This window comes from Artibeus jamaicensis, unplaced genomic scaffold (genome assembly GCF_021234435.1).
Source record: "Artibeus jamaicensis isolate MK-2021 breed Jamaican fruit bat unplaced genomic scaffold, CSHL_Jam_final contig_465, whole genome shotgun sequence".
NCBI classification, from domain to species: Eukaryota; Metazoa; Chordata; class Mammalia; order Chiroptera; family Phyllostomidae; genus Artibeus; species Artibeus jamaicensis.
Window position 1 is genome coordinate 21560426 of NW_026521843.1, and position 20007 is coordinate 21580432.

At 35.9% G+C, this 20007-nt stretch overlaps 1 protein-coding gene across 2 annotated transcripts in view; it reads right to left on the reverse strand.

Moving 5' to 3' along the window:
* Positions 1 to 2602: 2602 nt before the first annotated feature.
* Positions 2603 to 20007, reverse strand: part of STRN (striatin) — an 88585-nt gene continuing 71180 nt past the window's right edge. For both annotated transcript variants that reach the window (XM_037165399.2, XM_037165400.2), the window contains 8 exons: positions 19135 to 19310; positions 16983 to 17030; positions 16045 to 16166; positions 12750 to 12917; positions 10820 to 10960; positions 6621 to 6728; positions 5459 to 5545; positions 2603 to 5368 (listed from right to left, as the gene is read on the reverse strand). In XM_037165399.2, the coding sequence (XP_037021294.2) occupies positions 5199 to 5368; positions 5459 to 5545; positions 6621 to 6728; positions 10820 to 10960; positions 12750 to 12917; positions 16045 to 16166; positions 16983 to 17030; positions 19135 to 19310 (1020 nt within the window). In that variant the 3' untranslated portion in view covers positions 2603 to 5198. The remainder of the gene's footprint in view (positions 5369 to 5458; positions 5546 to 6620; positions 6729 to 10819; positions 10961 to 12749; positions 12918 to 16044; positions 16167 to 16982; positions 17031 to 19134; positions 19311 to 20007) is intronic.

Genomic DNA, 20007 nt, shown 5'->3' on the forward strand with positions numbered 1-20007 from the left:
CACAAGAGGCAAACTTCAGCCAAACAAGGAAGAAGCAGGGAGGAATGTGACACACTGAAGACTTTCTGCTCGCTGGTAACACCAGATTAAGCAGCCCTCTCTCCAAGTCAACTAAAATGCCATTCTCGGAGACATTTTCAGAGAGGAGCTAATATACAACCAGAAAAAAACATTCTACATAAACAAGGCACTCACTGGTTTACAGCCTGTTAAAAACCCAGGCAGACATTACAGTTAACCAAAATTAAAATGAACTTTCCAATTTGCATCAGAGGGATGACAAACCTGTGGTCCCAGTTAAATCCAATCGAAAGCTTGATTAGCAAAGATCCAGGAAATTGACTCCTAAAGCACTACTTCAGGAATATTGCTAGAATAAATAAGTGGGATCTAGGATCTCTGACTGGCCTAATATTTAAGAATTTAAAAAAAAAACCTGATGCAATTTGTTACATAGTTTGTCAACCTTCTGTCCCTTATAGTGACATGGAGACCCAGTTGGATAATGAATATGGCCAATTAAAAAGCCTTCAGTGGCAAAGGTAAAAATGATTTCAGTCATTTACTAATGACCTATCGTCTGTTTCTAAACACAGCTGTTAGTCTTCTGGACCTTTTCCTTAAATGAACTTTGGGAATCGATACACTGTGCAAAAATATACATATAATTTCTGCCAACAACTACTTTTGTACAACCTGAGTCCCAGTGTCAAACACTTAAAGGTCTGCAATTTTATAAATAACTAAACAGGTAACAGTAATGGAGGCAACTGCTAAGAAAATACAATGAATGATTATGTACTTAATGGCCTTGAAATAGTTTCCAAAGAGTAAAGTAAGCTGAAAAAAAGTATACTTTAGAGCTCTTTTCATATAAATTCATTAACAGTTTGGCTCTTGGTTGAAAGTATCACACAGACATGTATACTAATCAGAGATTAACTATCTTAACTATCAATATTAATGATAAATTTTAAGCAGTTCTTTCAAAAGAAAATCAAAATTAATTCGAAGTCTTTCAATCTGATTTGTGACATCTTAGTTCAATGTAACTTAAAATGACAAAGCCTGAGAAAAGCACCAACACAGATTTTTAAATTGCATCCAACCATCACTTCAGATGTCAGAAAGGTTTGCTTTAGTTAAAATGGCAGCAATGACAAAGAGGTAGATATGAAAGATGCCATTTAAATACTATTCTTAGGTGAAATTTTAACTAGTTCTGGTGTTTATCTAAAAATAATTTTTACTAGTTGAATGTTCATTACATAAGAATGTCATGACATGATCTTGTATAAGGGGGGGAATATATGAAATACTAAAAAACAGTGAGTTTTTAAAAATTACATTTACTTAGTCAAATGAATGAGATCCCATAATTTTGATGAGCCAATAATTTCTCCTTTTACCTGACTATAATGAAATACTTATTTTCTTCACTATTAAAATATTTAAGAATTCACATTCAGAATTCTTGGAAAGTATAAATGGCGCTCAGAAGAGCACAAAGACAGCACATGAAATGTCCCCTGAAGTCCTAGAGGCTGAGCAGATACATTAAAAAGACAGTACGGTCACAAATCAGGACCTTCGCAGATTGGGGCACGCATGCATACACACACACACACACACACACACACACATGCACACACACAGTTGTCCTTGCTCTCTCTCCCCCTCCCCCCAAACTCAATCCTCATCCTCACTGTAAGGCTGCATTTGTATTTTTTAAAGGCACCTCTCTCTCTAGCTATTGCCTTCTTGATGATACCTGTTTTATTTAAAATCCTGAATGTTCGATGGAAATAGTTCAGTACTGAGATTGGAATATTTTTCAATTCACATTTAAATAGCCAAGTTTTCTTACATTCAGATTTTAATAAACTAAAATGACAGTCTTTAAAACAAGCATGCTAGCCTATAATGAATATCGTATTTACAGTCATTTGAACATTAGGAACTCTATATATTATACTGCAGAAGCAAACAGCACAATACCCATCATAATCCTCATTACCTGCTGTGTACACTACCTCCAAAAATAAAAATACAAAACAGTAAAATGCACCTATGGTTTATATATATATCTATATATATATAGTCTATATATATTATATATATTCTTACATATATATAATATATATTTATAAAATTTACATACATTTTAGACATTTTCAAATAAATCTTCATCTTCTCCAACAGAAATTTGTAGCAATACTGAAGGAATGAAAGTCAGCTAAACAAAAAATTTCTCACAAACTTCATTATCAGTGATGCAGCTCAACTTCTTCCCTTTTAGTCATAACTAAAATGATTATAAAAGCTAAATACTTTGCATAACTAATTATCTATTTAATGACAAAAACTGATAAACCTGTTCAATAGAAAAATACTGAAGGTCATTATACCACTTATGTTAAATATCAATCTATGGTCCGAGTAGCAAATGAGCTCCATATGACAACTGAGTTTTGAGAAGGTTACTGTGAGCTCCCAGAGATGTATCCACAGCACATGAAAATAAGGCAGGAACCCACATCTCTTGATGATTTTCATACTATTCCAATACATTTCATCCCAAATAGTTACAAACCAAGCCCTATGAAAGCATTTCAATGACTGTTCAAATCATGTTTTGTTTTTTTTTTCCCATTTTGCAAATTTTGTTCACCTTTTCAACAGGCTGAGGGAAAAATCAGACATGTGTATATGCTTCTATCAGACTGGAAGGCAGCTTTGGCTCATTGCTAGGCTGGTATCACACAGCGCTAGTACAGAGGAATCTCTGTTTCTATGTACAGTCTCCAGAGGCACAGCACTGGCTTCCTAAGGAACCTTCAACAGTTCCCTCATTTGCACTATGGTCTATGTATCTCATGGTTATTTTTCACTCACTAACAGAAAAATTTCAACCGTGAGGTATAAAATGTAGGTGAAGAGAAAGTCTTGGCTTTGAGAATTTCAGTGACATAAATAAAGATGGTAACTGAAGACCTTCAATTACCTTGGGAGGTAATTAAAGCAATAACTGGTAGAACAATAGCTTTGCAGTTGTCCATTATAAATATGCCAAGGGTGGGCACCTGGCTAGAATTTTCCAGTATCCTTCTACAAATGTTAGGCTAGCAACACCATTACTTTACTCTGTAAAGAACCAGAGGAGGAATTCACCAATCACAATGTGGAATTCCATATCTGCCTGGGAATATAAACATTCACTTGTACGTAGCTCAGCTACGATGTGGTAGCTCATGTCCAGGTCAATTTATTTGATTATATAAAAGAGTCCCTTGAGCCCAGGGTTAACCAAAGCACAGATGAAAGGACAAGGTATCTGTGTCAAAAATTAAAGCATATTTGTATAACAACCAAGCAAATTTAGCACAGGTCCTTCATTTTCAAGAAAACTTGCCTGTATATTAAAAAATTCTAGAAGCAGACAAGCAGAAATTTTAAAGAAAAAGGGTCAATTATCATCCACATCAATACCAGAATAATTCTTCAAGGAGTACATATCATTAGAAGTGCAATTGCTATGACAATGGACTATGTTGGGGTAGGAATGTAGGAATTGTACTAAAAAATTAAAATATTTATGGACATGAATTTCTTTAAAAGTCTGAAGTCTAATTTATATACATTTTGCTGAAAAGTTGGACATTAGTAATTTATTTCCAGGTTCTAGATCGGTCTCTGACATTCTGAGCAAACAAGAGGGTGCAAGGAGAGGGGAGAGTTGCAGGGACAAAGTCTGTGCCCCAGGGTCAGAGAGCAGGGTCATGAGCATTCCAAGAGCTGACAGAACACCCGTTGGCCAGAGGCAAGGAACTCAGGGAACCCTGGTCCTTTATGATATGGTTTTCCCCAGAAACGACACTGATTCACTGCCCATGAAAACATGCCGTGTTTTAAATTAAACAATGGATGAGGGATAGGGAGAGGAAAGGAGAGAAAAAACTATTTATGCAATATTATACACTGAACTCTTCCATCCAGCTTTTCAAGAGGTTCTCAAGAGGTTCTTCTTACTGGGGATGCTAATAGAGGACTTCTGGAGTATAAAACATTTGCTTTGCTTAGTATGTTTGCAAAAGCAGCTGACTGAGATTAGCCATACCCCCTGCACTGTTAAAACATAATTATGAGCTACTTTTTGGTAGGTATCAGATAATCTGACTATGAGAGACAAAAGGAAAGAGCAGAGAGCATCCTAAATGTGGTTATGTGGGTTTTGAGGAATGAGTACTTGCAAATAACTACAATCTCTTCAACCACTGAAAAGTTAAGATTTTATCAATATGAAATAATCACTCTGCTACTATAAATATCATATGAATAAAGTGAATTTTAAAGTTAATAGAAATTATTATAAAGATATGCCCTGCTTGCCCTTAAAAATAAACAGAATCTTACACCTGAATGAAGTTAAATCCTTTAGTAAAAGCAGAGTCTATCAACTATTCTTCATAATGTTGAGTGTTTCTGACAGTTAAACTTTAGAATGGTACCAAATCCACTTTCAAAAATGTAATACAATATAGATATCTGCTTACAAACTGAATGTTTAGCATTTCTGAATAATAATATATTTAACATATTATTGCATTTCTTTTTTCCCCCTAATAGGTCAAATGCTTTGCCAGGTGCTTTATGTGACCAGCTGAAAGGAGAGCTAAATTGAAAACTCATTTGAACACTGCCTGGTCATTATGCATATAGAGATTAGTTCAGCAGATACGGTAAAGATTAATGTTTTGACTACCTAATGTGTTTAACAAGATTTCTCAAGGGAGAACTAGGGCTAAATTTCAGCTTTTCCTCTACTCATTCCCAGCCATCAAGCTTTTTAATTATCCTTTATACTGTGCCCCATTTACACAATAGGGGACAAGCTAAACCTATGTTCGCTCAGGCCTGCCTAGCGAATTAGAACAACTTTAGAAATAAAAATCCCTACTTTGGGAAAAATTTGAAACAGTTTCAGGCTCACAGATTCAGCTGAGCTTGCAGCAAACTGAACAAACCTTAGTTTTAGAAAACAGTATACGAATTGCAAAACTATACTTTAACAAATGTTCTCTGTGCTCCTTCGGCAGAACAAAAGGGCAAAAGGAGTTGATTCTTGCCCTGGTCTCTTGTATCTCTTTTGTGCAGTCGATTATTTATAAAGAGCTAGAAGGTGAAAAGGACACATTCTGTCATACAAAGACTTTAGCCAGTGCATCAGCTCCAGCACTGGCTATATAGCATTTGGATGGGTGGAAAGCTACATCATGAATTGATTCTTCAAACTTTTTCCGATGAGCTGTGAACTCTTGGATACATGTCTTACTTTCTAGGTTCCATAAACGTATTGAACAGTCATGACCTATATCAAAAGAAAAGAAATTGAAAGGAAAAATTACATTAATATGAAAATGATAAGAACAAATAAATAATACAGAGTCGATGTACTTACTGCCAGACATCAAGTACAGGCCATTAGGATCAACTGCTAAACTTGTAACAGCTTCTAGGTGGGCTACCATCGAGTGGATCAGTTTGCCTTTGGAAAAAGAGATCATTGCTCTGTATTAATAGCTTTCCTCATCCTGAATATATGCCAGTTACCACATTACACTGGGTTCTCCAGTCATCCCTTTCTGTGTACTTATTACTGCCTGAACAGCTTTTTTCATCAGCTAAAACAACAGTGTCTCTTTCCCCACTTAGCCATGGTAATGATGGGACACAAAAGCTCAAATTCCAGATTATATTTTTGTCTTTCAATCACAATATAAAAGTCAACAAGCCACGTCCATTAACTAGAACTCAGATATTAACCACCTACTTTGTATCCTTTAGATGCAGGCAAATTATATGGATCATGGGAACAAAAGAAGAGACTGACACAAAGACAAAGGATCAGAGAGAAAACCTCAGCCACAACTTTGGTATAAACAATATATAGAAAGAGTTTGAGAATATTAAATTACTCATCATTCACAGCTAATAAGCAAAGTCAGCAAAAGTCAACATTGTTACAAAGCCGACTGCAGACAGGTAAATACGGCGGCTAACACAGTGTTTTTCTCCCAGCACAGGTCTTCCGGCATTTTCACTGGACTAATGAAATGTAATCCAGAAAAAACTGGGACAGCCCCAAATCAGATCAATCAGGAACAAACAGGATTATAATGCAAAAAAAAATCAGTCCACTGAAAAATGACAGGGGTTTTCCATCTGAACACTGGAACAATGCATGAACCAAAAACTGAATAATTTCAAACAAAATATCATGATCCCTATGCCTTTACTTCTACTTTCCTCCAGTAGATTCGCAGTAAACGATCATTTTTATTGGCATTTGCATGAAATTTCTGTTATGTTTCTAGTGCTAACCTTGACTGCAGGGCCAAGATATAGCATGTATTTACTGTTAAATAAACCGAAATAACTCCACGTGCTATATGACAGATAGTTCTTAGCAGATTTGGATGAAATAAACAGAAACTGAGCTGGGAGAGTATCTGTGTTTCAACGCTGATGATGATGGAGTCACAAACAGACACCAAAATCAGTCTACTTATAGTGGAGGGGTTTTTAGCTTTAACAATAATCGATATTTAATACATTTTTACCTGTATTGTTATCATAGAATTTGATGTGCCTGTCTTCATGAGCAGTGATGCTGATGGGAAGAGTGGGATGGCTGATGACTCTATTTATTTGGCAGGAAGAGTTGGTGGCTTAAAAATAAAAAATGAAAGACAATACAAATTAGTCAAAGCTACTATTTATTCCTACGAGGGAACTGAATACTCCCCAAGAGATTAAAAAAGTAAAGTCGATTTAAATTTGTTTTTAGTTCATTTATTCTGCAATTGTGTTCGTAATTTCAGTGCTAGGAAATGAGAACTGACTGAGCAATACTATGCTGATAAATCCAGAGAGCTACCTAAGAAGGAGAGTTTCCTTTCCCACGATCTGTTGCCTATGGGTACCACCTGTGGCTTAGCCTAGAGCCAGTGCTATTTCTCTTTCTATAATGTTCTATGATATTTCTGCTACTTTTAAAAATTCAATCCTTCCTTATTGTATGTAATTCTCAAACTTAAATCTCAAATATTTCTAGATACAGAGCTCTTTATTACATGGTTATCATCTAAAGATACACAAGACAGAGCTTCTTAACATTTTAACCTTCTTTTTTCATCATAACAGAAATAGTCACCATCTACCCAACACATTTGGAATCTTAAAATGGTCAGCATCCCAAAAGGACCTGTGCACTACTTAATGGTTTTTGAAGACAGTGCAGTTATATGCACAGTGGGACAGACAGGCCATATGTCATTAAACACGTAATCACAATGCATGAACCAAGGTCCAGAAAAAGTTGTGACCCGCCCAAAATCATATAACAAACTCAGTAACTATTCTGATTGCTACATCTATCCCAACCAGACAGCCCATGCAAACCAGACAACTGCCAAAACTGGTAACTATACTATCATGAGTTCTTCCTGCAAGCCTTCTAGCAGAAGAAAATCAGTAAAAACTTAAATTTAATTAATAATCTATGTTGATACTTTTTATAAGGAAAAATGTACATACAGGTAACACGAATTTAACAGCTGTCGGAGTTACAAAAATGTATTATATGGTCCAGGGAGAGGAAAGGATGTCCTTATAAGTGCATTCCTGAGACAGCTGGCAAATTTGAATGTAAGCAATAGACAACAGCATTGTGTCGTTATTAAATTTCCTGATTCTGGCGATGTAATGTGCTATGGCAAAGAATGTACTTGTCCTTAGAATTACATGCTAACGCAGGGGACCCCAAACACCAGAACTCGGACCAGGACCAGTCCATGGCCTGTTTGGAGCAGGCTACACAACAGGAGATGGGAGGCGGGGGAGCGAGTGAGGCCTCGCTTGCACTGCTGCCTGAGCTCTGCATCTCCTGCCCCGCCCTCCACCCCGTCTGTGGAAAACACTGTCTCCCACAAAACCAGTCCCAGGTTCCAAAGGTTGGGAACTGCCGTGCTAACTAAAGGATCAAGGAGTATAAGAGTAGGATGTTTCCAAAGTGGTTCAGAATTTTAAATTATACACATATATGGAGAGTAATAAAGTGCTTGTGACAAAATGTAGCAAATATTAAAAATTGATGAATCTGGGTGAAAAATAGTCAAAAGTTATACTATTGAAATTTTTCTGAAAATTTAAAATGAGTACAAAATAATGAGTTTAAAAACAATCTTTAATCTTAGAATAGGTATCATGAATTTATATTCACATAATAGAAAACATAGATAAAAAATAGTGGTAATATTAGCCTACTCTAATTGAAATTTCCTATGGTTTATAGAAATATGACACCTTCAAAACCAAAGATGTTTTCCCCCATGCTAACGGCAGGCCGCCACCCAAACTGTTACCTAAATACACAACAAAAACTCACTTGACCATGCAGAGTAAGCTTTGGGTCAGTTACATTCAATTTAAATGATTCTATACAAAGTATTTAGTTTCAAAATTCAGCCTATGGAATTTTTTGCCTCCAGAGATAACATATTGAGTTATATCCTCTTAAGGTCTAGCAGGAGAATGATGACAAAAAAAAAGTACTTTAAGTAAAATATCCAGTATAATCTGAGAGAGAAGTTTCTGTGAATAGCTTCAATTACTTTGAAATCTAGGAAATAAGTGATAGAAATCAAATGATGAAAGTAGACAAAAGAAAGTTTTTATTTAGCAACTTCTAAGGAAGTTTGTCCTTATAAGAAGAACGTCAGACAAGCAAAACGCAAAGAACACTAAAAATAAACTGAAGGTCTACCAGCCCTCATTCTAACAATGAATTAAGACAATCCTCCAAATATATTTAAACTGCAACTCAGAAATGGTTTACCTTTTCACTGTGTTCACAAGCACCCAATTACTTGCTTCAATTACTTGTGACTTTATCACAGTCAAATTACCATTGACATCGATGAGAAGAAAGATCATTTAATCCAATGGCAACAACAAAAATCCTTCATTTTAAACTCTATTGGAACTCACTTTCACTTTGAAAAATATTGGTCTGAACTTTAATTTTTTAAAAAACTCTGCTGCCCTGGCTGGCGTAGCTCAGTGGATTGAGCGCGGGCCTGCGAACCAGAGTATCGCGGTTCGATTCCCAGTCAGGGCACATGCCTGGGTTGCAGGCCAGTTCCCAGCAGGGGACTCAAGAGAGGCAACCACACATTGATGTTTCTCTCCCACTCTTTCTCCTTCCCTTCCCCTCTCTCTAAAAATAAATAAATAAAAAAATATTAAAAAAAAAAATAAAAATAAAAAACTCTGCTAAGCTCCAGAATAGAACAACATAGTCAAATATAAATAGCTAACGGGTAGTCACAGTAGAAAGGAATAAAAGACTAAATTAAGTTTGTTTTACACAACTCTGAAGTAATCACAGTGATAATTTCGGAAATGGCAGGACATATTATTAACTTTAAATCATTATCACTTATTCCAATAATACTGCCTTTGTATAAAACATTATGGGCGGTTTTCTGCAGCAAATGCTTCCAGGTCTGGAAAAAAGTCATGTGATATTATAGTCACACGTTTTGGAGAAAAAAATAGTCTCATTCACCATACTTGATGTCTGATTAATTTGTAGAAGTCACAGAAAAATCAACATTTACCACTCAAAGAAGAATCTTTGAGTTACTACTCAAAGAAGAATCTTTGAGTTACTACTCAAAGAAGAATCTTTGAGTTACTACTCAAAGAAGAATCTTTGAGTTACTACTCAAAGAATTAACTACAATCTCTAAAGGTAATTCTAAAAATGTTCACATCCTCCTTAATTTCATACTGGGTTTTTACTTTACTACTGTCGCTTTAGGTCATGTATTAAATATGATTTTAAATACACTGAGACTCTAAAGCCTACATTTCTTGGCAAAAAAAATTCAATTTTTGCTATTCCATAATCTCCACTTTGATTTTTGGTCTCTTTTACATCCAAATAAAATAGTTCAAAGCTCTGTTCATGCCTTCTTCCCTAAACAATTCTCACAGGACACCAGAAGAAACAATGGACAACATATTAGGAAGAGAAAATAAAACCAAGATAAAATACAGGAAATGTGGGGGAGAAAAAGGCAGAAGGAACACACACACACCCCATAATAATTATTTTGAAAGCTAGCTCTCAGATTAAAATAATTTATGTGTATGTAAGTTTTATTTATCAACTGCATCCTGAACTGTAATTGTCTGAATTAAGCCTAAAGACAGAAACTAAAGGTTAAAAAGCCCAAAACAAAGTAATTCTGTGGTATCTTGTTCACAATGTGTAAATTTACTTCCTGACTTCATATGTCCAATAAGAAGCTTCAGATTTGGGATTTTTTGAGAGGCATAACTTGACCTATACACTCTAATCAGTAATGAACTGTGTCAAACTATATTAATAATATAAAGTTTAGTGGATTAAAAAATCAAATTATGAGAAATAAAAAATATTTTATATTCAGAATATATATTTTCTTCAAGCAAAATTAAAAACATAAATCATCTGGCATAAAATTAGCTTGATTCTTTGGAATAGCTCAAATGCTATTTCAAATAGTGTACTTATAAATGTGCATAAACTTAACCCAAAGACTTAAAATCAATTGTAAATCATTATATCCTTCTAAGTAACATGTTCTGTGATTTAGCAAGCAGAAGACTTTATAATGACAAGTATTTTTCATAGATGACTCTAGTAGTTATAATTTTAATGAAGTTTAAAAGTTGATCGAAATACGGACTATTTAAATACTATTATACATACTCGTATCTACATTGGATTCTAAAGTAAGAATGCGTTGTTGTGTTTCCATGTTGAAGATGCTTGTATATCCTTTGCTGAAGGATGCTACCATATGGCTCGGGTCACTGCTCACTAGATCCACAGAGGCAGGGATTCCCAATTCTAGAAGAGTCAGAACATATTCAAAGAGAATAATAATTAGAGGGTCTACTTAACAATGTGTTTAAAATATAGCACAACAAACGGCAGCATGATTTCCTTAAGAGTAAATGAGGCTTGATATTAGGATAAGAATTTGCTTATTGCCATTCAGTGGATATTTCATTACTCTTTATCTGTTCAGCACATCTTCTACCTGTTTTTCAGCTAATACATATATGGAATGCAAGCCTTTATTCAAAAAATAAATGGAAAACACGTATGGACTACAAGTTTTGTTGCTTCTATCTCAAAGTGGGGCTCAGAGTAGCATCATGGGAATTCTTCATTCTAAAGGCTCATTACTTATTAGGAATTCTAACTTATCAAAAACATGGAATTTAAGAAGTAAATTCCAAATTGTTATTGGTAGTCCTGAAAATATCAAATGCGGGCAATGCACCCTGGCCAGGGAGCATCATCCCAATGCACCAGTTTTGCAGGTCCAATCTCCAGTCGGGGCCCACAGAAGAATTAACCAGTGAGTGTATAAGTAAGTGGAACAACAACTCTCTCTCCCTCTGCCCCTCTCCTCTTCCTCTAAAATCAATCAATACATTGTTTTTTAATGCAACTAACTCATCGAAACCTAGACAAGTTATCATGGCTCAAGAATAAAGGTTTTTTATATATCATCTAAAACAAGTAACATTTCGTTAAAACTTGGCACTTATTTACAAACATAAAAAATTGAATGATGTGTACCTATGTATATAATCTGACTTTTTCATCTGGTTCAAAAACCTAACTAAAGCAAGCTGTTAAACAGTAAAAAAAACAAAGTGTATATTGTAAAAAGATGCATTAATGGCCAACGGCACACAAAGTGCTCAAAAGAATTATCCAGCAAAGACATGCAAATTAAATCACAATAAAATACTGCTATACACCCTCAGAATGGCTAAAATTAAATACACAAAATACCAATATTAGCAATTAAGGATGTAGAACAATGGAAATTCTCCTACATTGCTGTCAGTGGTGTGTAACATGACAAACTACTATGGAAAAAATATATTACACAAGGTTAAACAGGCAATTTTACTCCTAAAGCCCAGCAATTCTACTTCTAGGTCTTTACCCACCTGTAATACAAATATATGAATGTTCATAGCAGTTTTGTTCAAAATAATCAAAAACTGGAAACAATGCAAATGTCCGTTAAGAGCTAAATGAATATACACGCTGTGGTTTAATGAAATAGCATTAAACAATATAAATAAATTACTGATACCACAACATGGATGAATCACAAAAAATATTATGAGGAGAGTAAAAAGCCAGATATAAAGAGAGTACACATTGTATGACTTCATTCATATGAAGTTTTAGAATAGACAAAACTAATTTGTGATGAAAAACCAACACTGGGTTCCTCTGGGTAGGAATGAGGAGACAGGACTGGCTGAGAAGAACACAAAGACACTTGAGGGAGTTAAAAAAAATGTTCTATATCTTGATCCAAGAGTTATGCATTTGTCAAACTCATTACAATGTTTCTTCATAATCTGGTTTTTACTGTATACAAATTATATCTCAATAAAATTTTTTAAAAATGCACTTTCATCAAATACTATGTTTTTAAAATTTATGCATAAGTTGAAGATTCAAATAAACACAGTTTCATTACTTCAAACACCCTTCAAATTAAATTTAAATAGTAAGTTTGTGGAATCCTTTATTTGCATGTTTGTTTTTAAAATAAGACAACTTAGAATTTTGTAACATAATCAGTAATTTCAGAAGTATGTACCTTGATTATCATTAAATACACTTAAGGCCGGCGCCGCCTCAGCCGTGTCCCACAGACGGAGAGTGCCATCTGCTGAGCAGGACAGCAAGCGCTGGTGAGCTGCACTGTAAGCCAGGCCCCAGACTGCATCCGTGTGGCCGAGCAGAGGGCCTCTCAAAACAGAAGGGTCTACAGAAACCAGCGAATATGTAACATCAGGAACAGAAAACAACTTACAAAGGTACTTAGATTCCAGAGAAAATAAGAAAACGTGATAACAGTATAAAATATGCTTTCTACTACTGTCTATTATTCTTTTTGAAATACTGCAATAAAAGCAGGCTTGAAATATGCAAACGTAGAGTTTAAAATTTATAAATTAATATTACAAAGCACCTATTTTTCTCTTTAAAAAAAATTAGGTAATTCTTTCTCCCTCCCTTTTTTCTTTCCATTTGTCTAGATACATTAAAGTCCATGTCAACACAAATCAACCATTTGAATTTAACCTACTCTGAGAAATCACAACTCATATTCCCTGAAGAAGTAAACAGAGATCCTTCCGTCCTCTGGCCCCCTTTAGCAGCACTCCGGATATACTCCTTTAGGCCACTTATCCTCCAGTACTATGAATGGCAATTATTCCCGTGGAGGCCTCCGACCAAATGAACATGAACTGAGACCTACAGAATCCCCCAAATTCTCATACATATCATCTCAAGCAGCAGTAACTGACATGAATGATATGTATGGGAAGGAAGGAGGGAGGGAGGGCAGGCACCAGGGCTGGGTTACTTAGCAATGATTCTATGAAGTAATACTTTCAAGAGGGCTCACAGATGTTAAGTTGAAAATGTTTCCAATATCCTCTCTCAGTCATACATTAGTATTTACTGAAGACACACTGTGTAATAGGTGCTATGCTACATGCTGGGGCCACACAGATGATTAAGACATAACACCATCCTTGTCCTCAAAAGACCATGTGGAAATTGGTCTTTCCTTTACAAGGAAATTCATGCTAAAAACTAGTCACAGATTAAAATAAGAATTTGTGCCTCATGGTACTGTTCCCAAGACTAAAAGGCACTTCTTAATTTTTTAAGGCCTTTTAAATATTTTGGTGCCATGGACTTGAAAAGTCATTAGCCTCTATGCCCTCCAATAATTGATCAAGAAGATGATGCCAACGTGCATTTTCCTTCAAAATTGTTTATTAGAATAGTGATAGAATATTATTACAGATCAGTAATAATGTATCAAGTACTGTTCAGATGCCTAAAACGAGAAAAACAGTTGTCAATCAAGCCAGGATCTCTGATCAGTAAGACTTTGGGTGGTAGAAACTGTTTTCTCAGAAAGGATATTTTTTCTTTTTTCTTTTTTCTTTTTTAATTAAATTTATTTATTTTTTTTGAATTAATTATGCTGTTACAGTTGTTCTATTCCCCCCTTCATTCCCCTCCACCCTGCCCCCCCAACCCCACCATTACCCCCCCTTTAGTTTATGTCCATGTGTCTCAAGTCCTTTAGGTTCTATAATTCCCATACTATTCTTGCCCCCCCCCCATCTATTTTCTATCTACTGTCTATGCTACTTGTTTTCTGTACCTTCTCCCCCCCGTCTCCTCCTCCCACTCCCCCTGTTGCTAACCCTCCTTGAGATCTTCATTTCTATGTTTCCACTCCTGATCTAGCTGTCCTTTTAGTTTGCTTTCATTTTAGGTGTGGTTGTTAATAACTGTGAGTTTGTTGTCCTTTCACTGTTCATGTTTCTTTAACTTCTTTTTCTTAGATAAGTCCCTTTAACATTTCATATAATAAGGGCTTGGTGATGATGAACTCCTTGAATTTGGTCTTATCTGAGAAGCACCTTATCTGTCCTTCCGTTCTAAATGAAAGTTTTGCTGGGTAGAGCAATCTTGGTTGTAGGTCTTTAGATTTCATGACTTGGAATATTTCTTTCCAGCCCCTTCTTGCCTGTAAGGTCTCTTTTGAGAAATCTGCTGACAGCCTGATGGGGACTCCTTTGTAGGTGATTGTCCCCTTACCTCTTGCTGCTTCCAGGATTCTTTCCTTCATTTTAATTTTGGCTAATGTAATTATGATATGCCTTGGTGTGTTTCTTCTTGAGTCCAACTTTTTTGGTACTCTCTGAGCTTCTTGGATTTCTTGGAAGTCTATTTCCTTTGCCAGATTGGGGAAATTTTCTTTTATTATTTGTTCAAATAGTTTTTCCACTGGTGGTTGTGTCTTTCCCCCTTCTGGTACCCCTATAATTCGGATATTGGAGCGTTTATAGATGTCCTGGAGGTTCCTAAGCTTCTCCTCATTTTTCTGAATTCTTATTTCTTCATTCCTTTCTGTTTGTTGATTTTTTTCTTCTTCCTTCTGGTCCACTCCATTGATTTGAGTCCCAGTTTTTTTTTCATCTCTATGGTTTTCCTGTGGAATTCCATTCATTTCCCTTAATTTAGCCTTCATATGTTTCTCTAATTTGTGGCTATAGTCCACCAGATCTGTGAGGAAGCTGATGACCAGTGTTTTAAACTGTGCGTCTGAGAGATTTGCTATTTCTTCGTCACTTAGATTTATCTATGGGGCTTTGAGGTCTTCCTGCGACATTTTTGGTCTGTTCTGGCCCTTTAAGTGGGAGGAGCGGCGCCTTGGATTCCCAGGTCGCTGGGTTGTGACGCTGTATGTGGGGGCGTGGTCAGAGCAGGGAAATGGCAATGGCGCCGCCGCTGCCGGTCCAAGCGCCCACTCCCTCACCCGCGCGCAACCATGCAACCTCAGTCAACTCGCTGCCACCGCCTCCCCACTGACTCCTCCGTAGTTGCTCACCCGGTGGGCCGCTCGGTTGCTCACTAGGTCCAATCCTGGGTTTGGAACCCGTGCGACTGGATTCGCGCGTCTGGATTCCGCGCCCGGGTCGACTACTCCTCACCCGACGCTGGTTTCGCCCCTTACCGTGGGGCCGAAGAATTTGTTGTTAGCGGACTTCCGAAAAGTTCAGTTTTCTGTGTTCTGGTTGTGTTTTCTGATGCTAATATTTAGTTGTCCCTAAACTTGGTTGTGTGAGGAGGCAGGCACGTCCACCTTAAACCTCCATCTTGGCGGAAGTCCTCTTTTTTCTATTAATTAGCCTTATAGATCAAATTAGTTCCTAAATATAGGAGTCCTTTTGAACAACAACAAAAAAAGATATGGTTCTCTTTTACTATTTTTTTAATACCTCGTTTTATCTTTATGTATGCTATGTAAACTGTGTAAAAAGAAAACACTCTATTCTTCTGTATCTTAGAGACTCACATACCATAGGAGTCATAGGGATCGATGTTGGGGTTCGTGGTGTTCCAGCCCTGGATCAGCCCGTCGCTCCCACCGCTGTAACACTGCTCACCGTTGCTGCTCATCACCACACAGAGCACCGGACCTCTGGGAGAGAAAATCAATTGCTGGTCTCAAAAATAATCTGATAATAGATAGGACTTATTACAAATAAGAATACTTAATTATGAAAATGCCTTTCTATTTTTCAGTTTTGTACAATGAGTAAAAATACTTTCAAAGTATTGTTCATTTTTCTTCCTCTGCTTAACCCAAGGATGGTAAACTATGACCTGTGGGCCAAATCCAGCCAGTGGTCTTAGTTTGAACAGTCCTCAAACTAAGGATGGGTTTTACATTTTTTAATGGGTTACAAAACTACACTAAAATAAAAAATATACAACAAAATATGTGACCTGGAAAGCCTAAAAAGATTTACTATCTACCCCTTTATATAAAAAGTATGTGATCTCTGTGTTACAAAGCAAGTGACTATGTGTGTACACATACACACACACACACACACACACACACACACACATATATATTCCTTAAGTTTAACAGGAAAACAAAAAAAGCAAGTAATATTCTATCACAATAAAAAATTCTTGGATATTTTATGTAGGTTATCTTTAAAGAAAAGAGGTCAGGATTTCTAATATTTTAATCTAATTGCCTCAAATTTATGAGAGAGATATACACCATTTAAACATCATGCAAATAAAATCTAATTTCAGCAAGAATCCCTATTTGATACTGATAAACTTATATTTAACAATTATCTGCCAGTTTCTTTTACACTTACTAAAAAAGCTACTAAATACAAAAAATTCAGAACAATGAATACATAAATGAGAGAAAATAAAATATTCTAATCAGGTTGATTGACAGTGATATTGATTTTTTTATAAGGCACATACTTACTTATGAGCCCTGAACGTATAAATTGGCTCCACGTCAAGAGAGGTGCTCCTACGTCAGAAAGAAAAGAAGACTCTTAGTTTCAGCAGACAACAGTATCACTGAATTGTGTCATAAATTCTGGATTAAGTTTCCAGTTCTTTTATTAACTAAGGTTAGGCAAATGATTTAATCTTTTGGAATTTCAAATTCCTCTATGTTTAAAATAAAACAAAAGAAATAGGGATAACACCAAATATTCACAGGATTAAATGAGATCCTACAAGCACTGGTTTGGCCAAAAAGTCCTTATGGTTTTTTTCTGTAAAATAAAAGATACATTTTCATTTTCACCGATAACTTTATTGATTTGAATATTTTTAGTATGTTGGCCAACTCCCACTATTGGCTTCTAGTGGGTAAAGGCCTGGGGTGCTGGTAAACATCTTCCAATGTATGAGACACCCATAGCAAAGATTTGGCCAAAATGTCAACAGTACCAAGAAACTTCACAAGCTACTTTTGATACAATCAATCAGTCATAGCTCCTTCTCCATATACTGTACAAATCTTTATTTGTATTTTAGTTGCGTTTTCACCTTTCTTAAAATAATACAGAATATATGTTACATATTTTCTTCCATATTCAAAATTAAAATAACTGCACAAAAAATTCACTTTAAATGCATGCTGATATGACAGCTGTCACAACACAAACTAACAAAATTGTTTTGAATGAACTGGAGCCACTGTACAAAAAAACATACCAGACTTTTTGGCCAACCCAATAAAACAGCCTAGGACAGGACCATGCACAGAGAATTTCAATAACTGGTACTTTAATTCCTGGCATTTCCATGAAGGTTAATATATCTGCCCTCGATACTTGCAGAAACCATCCAACTCATCAGCTGATTCACCACTCAGAATGCTGAGTGTATGAACACTGTATAGCACCTAAACTGGTCATGATTGTTAATGGAAACTGGATTTAAAGTCAAATACTTACCATTTTCTACAATGCATTACAATTATTTTTATAGGCATATGATCTCTCTCAAGTCATTTCCAAATTTTTAAGTTCAAAGATAAACGGGCCACTGTTATTTACATGTGAAGGTATTATTACTAAGCTATCACCAGCAAGAAACTTGTTTAACTATTTTTCTAAAATTCAGTCAAGACTATATGGTGAGACATTCACAGTCTCTAGTCTAATGTGATGTCCATTGTGACCAAAGAACTACAAAGACAAAAAGTGCAATTTATAACCAGGAAGTAATTTTTCTCTGCTGAAGATATCTGATCCAAGTGAGGATTCACTTGGTTTTAGTAAGATCTAGTCCATGTATGGCTCACACACAGCAGGAATGTCCCTAATCATAGATATCCTCTACCAGTAATAAAACTTCTGTAATCTCCTCCATTTGAAATTCATTTCTACTCTTCTAACAGCAGAAATGCCTGACACTATAGAAGAGCCCTTGCTGGCAGCTGATGGGTTCTGGGCCATGTAACCCAAGGAAAAAAAGGAGAGGAGCTCTAATAAGGACTCCAACAAGTAGGATCAGGACTACCATGGTGACTGGTAAAGGGGTTTACAGCAACTCTTGTCTGTCCATGCCCAGAGAGACACCAAGGGGCCAAAGCCAAGACTAGCAGTTAAATGACAGCAACAACACTGCCTTTCAGTACAGACATATTGGTGGGTATGGAAAGTACCAGAAGGCCAAAAGACAAGACCAAAGAGAGGTCCCTCACCTATCCCAATCAGCCTTCCCTCCCTTCCACTCCGTAAGTCCAAGGCTCGTAAACAATGGGACAGGACTGGGGTGGGAGGTTGATGATTAAACATGCCTCCTATTCCTGTTTATAGCAACAACAGAAACTCTCAGTACACTTGAAGGGCTCCCTAAATAATACAAACATTTAAAATACTGTATAAGGATTGTAACTGGCATTCACAAATCCTGGGAAACCATCAGTAATACCAACCTAGTACTAGATTGCTAAATTATGAGTACAAAGGGAAACACTCTAAATTACATGATATGGTGACGAAGAAAAAAGCTAGAAGAGATATACAGGGAATTTAACAGTAAATAATAAAGTAAGTACTTTTCTGCTGAAAATCTGTTAAAATCTGTCAAATAAAGTGAAAGTAGAATATTCTCACTTTTTGGCCGGGGCCGTTTTCTGTAAATTCCACATTTTCAGTGTGTGATCCTCCGATGCTGTTATCAAAACAGGCTCTACGGGGTGGAAAGCAAGGGCTCGAACGCCGTCGAAGTGACTTCTTAGTGTAAACTTAGGGTTCCAAGTCTTCCTCAACGCATCTTTATTATTTGCTATCTATGAAAGAAACAAAAGGAAAATACCTATACATTTAGCTCAGCACTGGGAATATAACTACATTTCAACATTAATTCTTGTTGATTTGTCATTAAATCATCACATTTTGCAATTTTCAATGCATTATAATTTTTAAGGTAAATAACCAAACCAATAGGCAAATAATAAGAAAACAGGTAACAATTCAGTATAGAGATATGATCAGATAATAAATCTTCACTAGGATGACTGAAAAAGACAAGTAATTTCAACCTAAATTATAGTACAGAAACTAATTTTGGGTCATTGAAGAATTTTAAACATGTTAACATTATAGAATATTACTGTACTTTTCAGATTTTCAATACTTGCTAACAAGAAGTAAATTTTTCATCAAATTGGCAACAAGGTTTATGAACTGAAAATATAAAATATTAAAATTAGAAGAAACAATTAGATATTATAAAAATAGATTACATCAGTAAAACACACACATAATTATATAGCTTTCCTTCGCAGAAACTCCATCTCAACTGCTAAAAAAATAAAAGCACAATTTTTTCTTCGAAGTAATAGGACAGCTAACAAGGTTGGCGTGGCACTTTACACGAGCACTGTGTATGAACTCTTCACACTCCAAGGCTGATAACCATGCTAGGTTTAAGCAAGAGTGAGGCAAGTACTGGTAACACACCGGAGAAATAGGACCAATAACAAA